Source organism: Citrus sinensis, chromosome 3 (assembly GCF_022201045.2).
Source record: "Citrus sinensis cultivar Valencia sweet orange chromosome 3, DVS_A1.0, whole genome shotgun sequence".
Taxonomy (NCBI): Eukaryota; Viridiplantae; Streptophyta; class Magnoliopsida; order Sapindales; family Rutaceae; genus Citrus; species Citrus sinensis.
Window position 1 is genome coordinate 43,479,233 of NC_068558.1, and position 8,424 is coordinate 43,487,656.

At 30.1% G+C, this 8,424-nt stretch overlaps 2 protein-coding genes across 9 annotated transcripts; both read left to right on the forward strand.

Annotated features, from left to right (window-relative positions):
* Nucleotides 1-1,619: 1,619 nt before the first annotated feature.
* On the forward strand, nt 1,620-2,973 carry LOC102615508 (calmodulin). 3 transcript variants are annotated; one of them, XM_015530763.3, is made up of 4 exons: nt 1,620-2,067; nt 2,246-2,376; nt 2,475-2,552; nt 2,702-2,973. In XM_015530763.3, exons 1-4 carry the CDS (start codon nt 1,992-1,994, stop codon nt 2,834-2,836), a joined length of 420 nt encoding a protein of 139 aa, XP_015386249.1. In that variant the 5' UTR covers nt 1,620-1,991; the 3' UTR covers nt 2,837-2,973. The 3 variants fall into 3 exon arrangements, with proteins under 3 accessions (XP_015386249.1, XP_006479630.1, XP_015386250.1); XM_006479567.4 differs by having other exon boundaries at nt 1,655-2,067; nt 2,216-2,376; XM_015530764.3 differs by having other exon boundaries at nt 1,929-2,084; nt 2,216-2,376.
* Nucleotides 2,974-6,436: 3,463 nt separating this feature from the next.
* Nucleotides 6,437-8,209, forward strand: LOC102615815 (hypothetical protein). Of its 6 annotated transcripts, none has more exons than XR_370843.4 (3): nt 6,437-7,131; nt 7,591-7,662; nt 7,780-8,209. XR_370843.4 is itself a non-coding variant. In XM_006479569.4 (2 exons), the coding sequence occupies exon 1, from the start codon at nt 6,511-6,513 to the stop codon at nt 7,117-7,119; it is 609 nt and encodes a 202-aa protein (XP_006479632.2). In that variant the 5' UTR covers nt 6,437-6,510; the 3' UTR covers nt 7,120-7,131; nt 7,591-8,209. The 6 variants fall into 6 exon arrangements, 4 of the variants coding, with proteins under 4 accessions (XP_006479632.2, XP_006479631.2, XP_006479633.2 ...); XR_370842.4 differs by having other exon boundaries at nt 6,438-7,131; nt 7,538-7,662; XM_006479569.4 differs by having other exon boundaries at nt 7,591-8,209.
* The last annotated feature ends 215 nt before the right edge of the window (nt 8,210-8,424 follow it).

The window sequence follows — 8,424 nt, forward strand, 5'->3', positions numbered from 1 at the left end:
ATTTACAACTTTTGAATAAATTTTAGCACCTTCATTTATAATTTCTTGTTTCTTTTAAGACATAGACTAAATTTTTCTTGTAACACACACACACACACACACACACATTCAATCTACTTTCCCATCCTAATACATACCATCAATGTTGTTACATAGATTTTGTAATCTAAATTTATTATTCTAAATTATGAGAGATATTACATATGATAAATATCTCATGAATCTAACGAACTATTAAAAACATGGAACAATCAATAAATTATCAAAACCTCTAATAATTTCATAAAACATAGAAACCAATAAGTTACCGCCTTCTAGTTATAGGCAAAGAGGATTTTTCTATGAAAGATTTCAACCCTTTGATCTAATCAATGATTCAGAAATGTGGAGAAATAATAAATTAAATTGAATGTCACAATATTTATTAAATAAATTAAGAAACACAAATGTATCTATAAATGATATAGAAGGTGTAAATAAAATATTATAAATTAATAATTTCAATGAAGAAAATAAAAATAAATTAAAAAGTTAAGAGATTAACTGAGTAAAGAATTTAATAAAGTTAAACAATTAATAAAAGACTTCAATATTGAAAATTATGATATATTAAAGTAAGAGATCATTAATGTAATTAATAAAAAACTTAATAGATATAAGATTAAACAAGTTAGAGATTAAATTAAATAAAATAGAAAAAATTATTGAGCAATTTAGTACTAAATTTACTATAAATATAAATAGAAAATTTTAAAAAAATTAAACTTCTAACAATACTATTGCCTGGCTGTAACTTGGGCTTTAAAGTAAAACTTAAAACCTTATTGATGTTTTTAATAATTATTATCTTTTCTAAGGATTTAAGAAATTTTAGCTGTAACGTACAACTAATGTAAGATAAACTTTACCTTCAAAATATATGGGATCGTTTGGTATGCCGGATTAGATTGGATTGGATTGGATCAGATTAGATAAGATAGGATTGGATTGGATAATACTGGATTATATATAATATTATGTTGTGTTTGGTATGCCATGAGATTAGCTAGTAAATAATAATGTCTTATATATTAATTTATTAAAATCATTGTAGATTTACTTTAAAATGACATGTAATATAATCTAACTTAAATCAATAATTATTGGTAAATTTATAAAAAAAATACAAAATCTTCCTTTATTTTTTTTTTAATATTTAACATGTTATAGTTTTTAATTCCATGAATAGTAGAGAACAAAGTTTTATCTTAGAAAATGTAATCCCAGGAGTCCCCTTGGGATGAAATTTTGCCACTATTGGGATTAAGTGGTGGACCCATTATTGTTACCCTACCTTTACTTTTTTTATACCAAACATGATATAAAGATTATTTTACACTAAAATTATCCAATCCCATGATATATAAATAAAACCAAACGGTCACTATGTGTGTACGTTGATCTCACTATTGTACCAAAAAAGACAAATGAAATTTACTTGTATGTAGTACGCTACCTTAATTATATATTATGGAACAAGCTAGCTATCACCCTCATTGCCTTTTTGACCCATTCTGATTCTTCTTTGAAATCGGATGAGTTTTATGAACATCTTGATCTTAGAAATTAGAAAATGAAAGCTCCCCAGAAAATTTCAGCCTTAGTTGACTAATAAAATGAAAGCTCCCCGGATTGGAGCAATATGAAAATTTCTTAATCCCATCGTTGACGTGAGACTATGTCCTCAAGAAAATTTCAGCCTTTTTGAATGGAAATTATTAATCCCTTCTCAAGCGTGTCTCTCTGACTGTTTCTTCAAGCCCCGCCCCAACGTCGATTCTTACATATATATATATTAACTAAGACTAATTCTTGCTCACCATTAATTAGCCTGCGCCAAACCAACCATCTTCATAGCTTAATTCCCCAGCTAACACCACTTTCTTTTCTCATCTTTCAGCAAAAGAAATAAAATTAGTTTTTGATCATTACTTTGTTATTCAAAACCAAACATGGCCGATGCATTAACAGAAGATCAAATTGCTGAGTTCCAGGAAGCCTTTTGCATGATTGACAAAGACTCCGACGGTGTGTTAATTCATTAGGTGTTGACAGTGTGCACACGTTCTATAGCTAATCATTTTGGTTTTTTTTTTTTAATAGTGCTGTGGCTTCATTTTATTAATTCGTTATCAATGGTGTTGTGTGTATTTATATTATATCATAATATATGTAGGTTTAATTACCATGAAAGACCTTGCAACAGTGATCCAATCAGCACAGGATGAACATCCTAGGAAAGAAGAAGTTCAAGAGATGATTAGTGAAGTTGATTTTGATGGAAATGGGTCCATCGATTTTTTAGAGTTTTTGACTATCATGGGAAGAAAGATGAAGGTTACAACATACGTATCTGTATATATGAATATCAAATTAAATTGATGCATATGTTTTGGTGCAAATTAACAAACATGAATTGTTATTTATTTTATCAGGAAAATGTTTCTGAAGAGCTAAAAGAAGCCTTTAAAGTATTTGACAGAGATCAAGATGGGTTCATATCAGCAGCTGAGGTAAATGTGCATATCAACCACTATACAGTACACGTATCATTTTTCCACTAATATGAAACCAATCTAGCTAGTAGTATTAATTTATTTGTGATGTGTAGTTTTACTTGATCAATTTCTCCCTGCACAATAACGATTTTGTGTGCATGCAGCTAAGGAATGTAATGATGAATTTGGGTGAAAGACTGAGCGATGAAGAAACTGAGCAAATGATCAGAGAAGCTGATTTAGATGGTGATGGTCTCGTCAGCTTCGAGGAATTTGCAAGAATGATGATGGCATTCTGATTATTGGTTGGGTCCTAATATTTCATATGCAGAATTCTTGTATTTGTGCAGATCTTTTAAAAATCCTATTCTCTGTTACGTCATACGTCTACGTTAATGTAAAGTTTATTCAATAAAATGCTGGTAGCATTTACTTATACATATATAAAACTGTAATATGTTGAGATGATTAAACTATTTAACAGAGCCAAAACAACATATAAAATTTGAATTAGGCTTTGATCACCTTTCTACCTCTTATATAAGGAAAAAAAATCATACAATTATAAATAGATAGTAAATTTTTGATATTTTAGAATGAAATTGTTATTATTAAGAAAAACAAAATGATGTACGGTAAAGCCTTTACAAAATAAATTGTTGGGACTAAGAAAAAAAATCATCTTAGTAAGGATATATATTTATTAATAAATAAATAATTTATTAATTTATCATCAGATTTAAGAAGAGTTTTTATGTTTTATATTTTATAGTATCATCTTAGTACGTATATCATTCATTTGACCAAGAAACATGAATTGTGTATATACAAAAAAGAGAAATTGTTAAATTTTAGAACATCTACATAAAAATTTATGTCAGTACATTGTACTTAGACATAAAATTGATGTACATATTTTTCAAATTTAACACCCTATATGATAAAGTATTTGATATTCTTAAAGTATGTATAATATAAACATGTAGAATATAAACTCTATAAATGCATCATTAGTTTTATTTTTAGTTTCAAATATTAGATATATATTTTGGAAAATAGTTGAATTGAGAAAACTTAAGTCATCAAGAAAAAAATCCTTAATATTATGAACTTTATATGTTCTTAAAAAATTATTATCTTATACATTTAGTAAAATTATTAGTTCAGTACATTAACCCAAGTCAAAATTGAAAGATTTTATTACTTAATCAAGATTATTAATTTATCGAATATTCGTTTATTAAGGTTTTACTATATATAAACAAATCAATTTTTACTTTCTCAAATAGTCTCCTAAATTGTCTCAAGATTTGACCATTTAATTGTACATCAGTTTCTTTAAATGACTACTTGAGTTCTAATCATGGACAAATAGGAATAAAACAATAAAAAGATGAGTCTATTAGTACTTTTAAAATAGACATTGAACGTTCTTATGGATATCTTAGTAAAATTTTATTAAAAATAAAATTCTTCAATGTATATTAAAATAAATTTATTATTAAGGACAATTTAGAAAAATAAATTAAAATACTTTTACCCGCAAACCACTAAATGTTTACATATCACATGTGAGTTTCAAATAAATATCAAATCTAATCTATCATTCAAAGAATATAAAAAGTATTTATTCATAGAAACGCAAATCGTTATTTTGAAAAGATTTTTTTTCATTATTTGAAAATATTTATTGATACCATTATTTTATTTCTTCATTCACAAATCTTCACGGGTAAACTGATTCTGATCCAGTCATCCCACCAACCCTTCTTAATTGAATAGGAATCGTTCGTTGATATTTAATATTTTTAAATCTTTAATGTAGTTGTTGAATATCTGATCTGTGCATGAGAGAAAATAATTAAGGGTTATTTCAGTACTTATAAGAGTGTGTAAAAGTAAAATTTTAAATTTTAAATTTATCAAATAAGTGAACAAAGTAAAAAAAATATTTCAAAATATATTTTTGAGTACAAATTTCCCGACTCATAATAAAATGGACAAGGATCACTTCTTAGTTTTTTTTTCCCTCTCTTAGTCTCTCCTAATAAAATAAGTGGTTATAAGTGAATTTTAAATTTTGATATTGACAATCAAACTGATTTGTTTTGTTTTATTTGCAATTAAGCCATTTTTTTTAATTAGATCTAAGAGACTATTAGAGATTAGGAAAGAAAAAGAGAATCATAATCCTAATAAAATCGAACTTCCCCTACCTTGAATTGAAATAAAAAAAATTGATAGTTATTTGTTTATGTCTCATCACTTTAGCGTTAAAATAAAGGTATAAAACTACAAGCTAAACTATGTTAGAATATCATTAAAAAAATAAATAAATAACATTTTACTACTTATTTAAAAAGGCACATCAACAAAAATAGTTCTAAAAGACTCTCCAAAAAAATTCTTTAAATGAGATAATATTGATCTTTTTACATCTTATTTGGAGCGTATTTTAAAGTTTTTAATTTAGTATTATATTATTTTTTATCTCATTATTTTTAAAGAAAGAAAAGTTTTATAATTGCTATCATTTTTGTGGTGGAATGAGTTTGATTAAAATCACATAACTTTTTTTTAGAGATGACTTTTTTTTTTTACTTTTATATTTGTCACATAGATAAATAAATAAATATTTAAAGAGTTAAATTAGAAAAAAAATTGTTATGCTTTTATATATATAAGGGTAATTTATCGTCAGCCTCTAATTGTTTCGACATTTAGCACCAGGCAGCCACATCTTTCGACCATGTGTACCACGCCCCCATTTCCGTCAAAAAATCAGTTAATTCTAACGGTTCAAGCTGCTATTAACCTAAAAGACCATACTACCGCTGTTTTAAATTGAATTGATATATAAGTACTAAAATACCCCTTACAACTTAAAAAATTAACATTAAGAAATAAAGATTTATTATAACGATATTTATTTTTATATTTTTTTACAATTAAATTGAAACGAATTTTTTTTTTAGTATCATAACAAAATTGTAAAAGGGGAAAACTTCAAAATGAGAGACAAAGCATGATTCCAAAAGGAAAGAAGAAAATCAAATACAGAATCATCATCAGATTACAAAAAAATTCCAATATTAAAGACACCTAATCTAATTATGCCAAACACTTGCAGTAAATTTCATTGTAAAAGTCTATTACAAAAGACCCAAACTAAGAAAATTTAACAAAAAGGAATCCAAAAATAAAAAATCCTAAAACGAAAGATTTCAAACCCTAAATCAAATTATAGAGGTGGCGGAGACGGCGACAGCTTCAAGTGGTGGCGTCGGTGGTTCCATGCAGTAGTTGAGGCGATGGTTTCAAGCGATGGCAGATCACGCAGCGCGCCATTTTGTTGTTGTCGATTCAAGCCGGTGGTTGATCACTCCGACAGACACCAGTAGTAAAAGACAGGAAGAAAAAAAAGGAGGAGAAAGAGAATAAGAAGAAAAAAGAAGAAGAAGAAGAAGAAGAAGAAGAAGAAAAAGGAAGAAGAAGAAGAACGAAGGAATACCGACGGGAAAAAGAAGAGGAAGGGAAAAAAAAGAAAAGAAAAACAAAACATAGAAAATAAAAAGAAACGAAGGATAAAAGAGTTCGTTCTTAAAAAATTATCATTTTATCTTTTTTTTTTGTTAAGTTAACGATAGATTGACGGAAATGGGGGCGTGATGCACATGGTCGAAAGATATGGGTGTGCCGTACTAAATGTCAAAATATTTTTGTGGTAGAATGAGTTTGATTAAAATAATATAACTTTTTTTTAGAGATGGACTTATTTTTTTTACTTTTATATTTATCACATAAATAAATAAATAAATAAACATTTAAAGAGTTAAATTAGAAAAAAAATTGTTATGCTTATATATATATATTATTATAAGTTGTTTATAATAACTTAACTACTACCACTAATCGAATCGTCTGATTGGTTGATGCCAGATGATGACAATTTGCTGCTAGTGCTGAATGGAAAATGGACAGTACGGGGACAAATTCTAACATGGAGGAATATTCAGCCGCATCGACGGTTATCAAATTCGATAAACCAATCCCATTACTACGGGGGCCCGTCCCACACGACGACCCATCGAGCGGCTCATATCTCCTCGCTTTCAGGAGCCACCAGTCGTGGGCTTCGGCGTACGAATCCTGCGAGTCCAAGGTACTCTCGCAGTGCGAACATGGCGCTAGGATCGGTTGCTCCGTCAATGCGTCCAAAAAGTGCAAGCCTCCTTGGTGGCGAAACCTAATTGGACAAAGACCCGCCGACTTCAAGGAGCGTGAGGACTGCGAAGTGCGTGAAATGGAAGCGTGTTTGATTGTCGCCAAGGACAAGTGCGCGGGCTTTGCGAAAGACAGATTGTTGAGGCCGTTTCAAGATGCGAGAATTGCGGGGAGAGTGGGGCCCAAGGAGGTCGAGAAGTTGGTTTGCTTGGCGTCGTTGCCTGAGACTGAGAGGAGTTTGTGGAGGGATTTGATTGGCTCGGAATGGCTGGGTGAGCGCGAATTTAGGGTTAGGACGAATTATAGGGCCGCTGACTTGCTTGGCTCTGATAACAATTACAAACGCTTCTTGGGTTAATGATCTGCAAAGGTATGATTATCTATCTGTTTAACTTAGTTTTTCATTATATGCAAGCATGTTCGTCAATATTGTCAGATTAGCGATAATAGAGCTTATTGAATTAGGGAATTATAGAATATCTTTATGTCCAACTGTTAAATCCTGAGTGACTGGCTATTGGTAGAATCTCCTTGTGATTGTCTGCTCTCTGCAAGTAACACAGTGACTTTTAATTCTGGGTAATGTTAGCATGTAAGTTGTTTCACGGGCATCTTAGTACTGCATATTAGTTTTATGCCGGTGTTTCTTTGCTGTTTTAATGTATACCCTTTCAAAGTGATTCTCTCATGTCTAGTTTTTCTCGGCAGCTCTTCCTTTGTTTTATTTTCAAACAATTAACTTTTTCTACTTTGTTTTATTATTATTTTTTTTTCAGTACTTAACTATGAGAGAAAACTAAGCTGCCCAGGAGCACACCTTGAATTGTAGGAATCTGATTTTTATGATGGTTCATACCACAATCATGAGTGAGAGTGACGCTGAAACTGCAGACTGCATTTGGTACTCTTTTTTGCGTTATTGACATCTATTTTGTTGCTATTTGGACATTACAGCTCTGAGCTCATGGTAATCTGTATATTTCTTTATTCATCAAAATGCATTGTGGGTAATTATCAGGTCATTATGCTAGCACCACAACAATCAGTCAAATCACCACAATCATAACTGCTTCCTCTATCTTCTCCCGTTGCAAATTTGCTCTCTATGTCCATTACAAGCACCTTTGCGAAGTGACTTGTGTTTTTTGGTTACAACAGCCATTAGACAACAGCCAATTGGCACTGGTTTTCTGAAAAGCTGGATGAGTGTTATTATCAGCACCCTGCACCACCAATATTTTCACACTGAAAATATTGTCCTGTTTTGGTTTGTTTTCATTTCTGTCTTCAAGAAATTTCTGCCCCTTGATCTAGGAATCACTTAGTAATTTCTGTTTCAATAACTAAATGTGTGATTATTGCTTCATTTTAATTAGTTAGTGTACTCTTGTAATATCCTTTCATTTCAATCATAACCATCATGCGAATTACAGCTGCATTTGTGCTAATGTTCCCCAAGCTAGCATTCTAGAACATTGTATTTGTATATATATAATAGGATTGATAGCCTGTTGCCATGATTTGGAGTTGGCATAACAATTTTAGGTAGTCAAATAATCCAATGGACAGGGGCTCTACTCGGCCATGAAGAGCCGGTTGGTGTTTTTGAAGGGCTTGGACAGTAGTTCCTATAAGAGTGGATCTTTTAACACCCCTCCAAAAT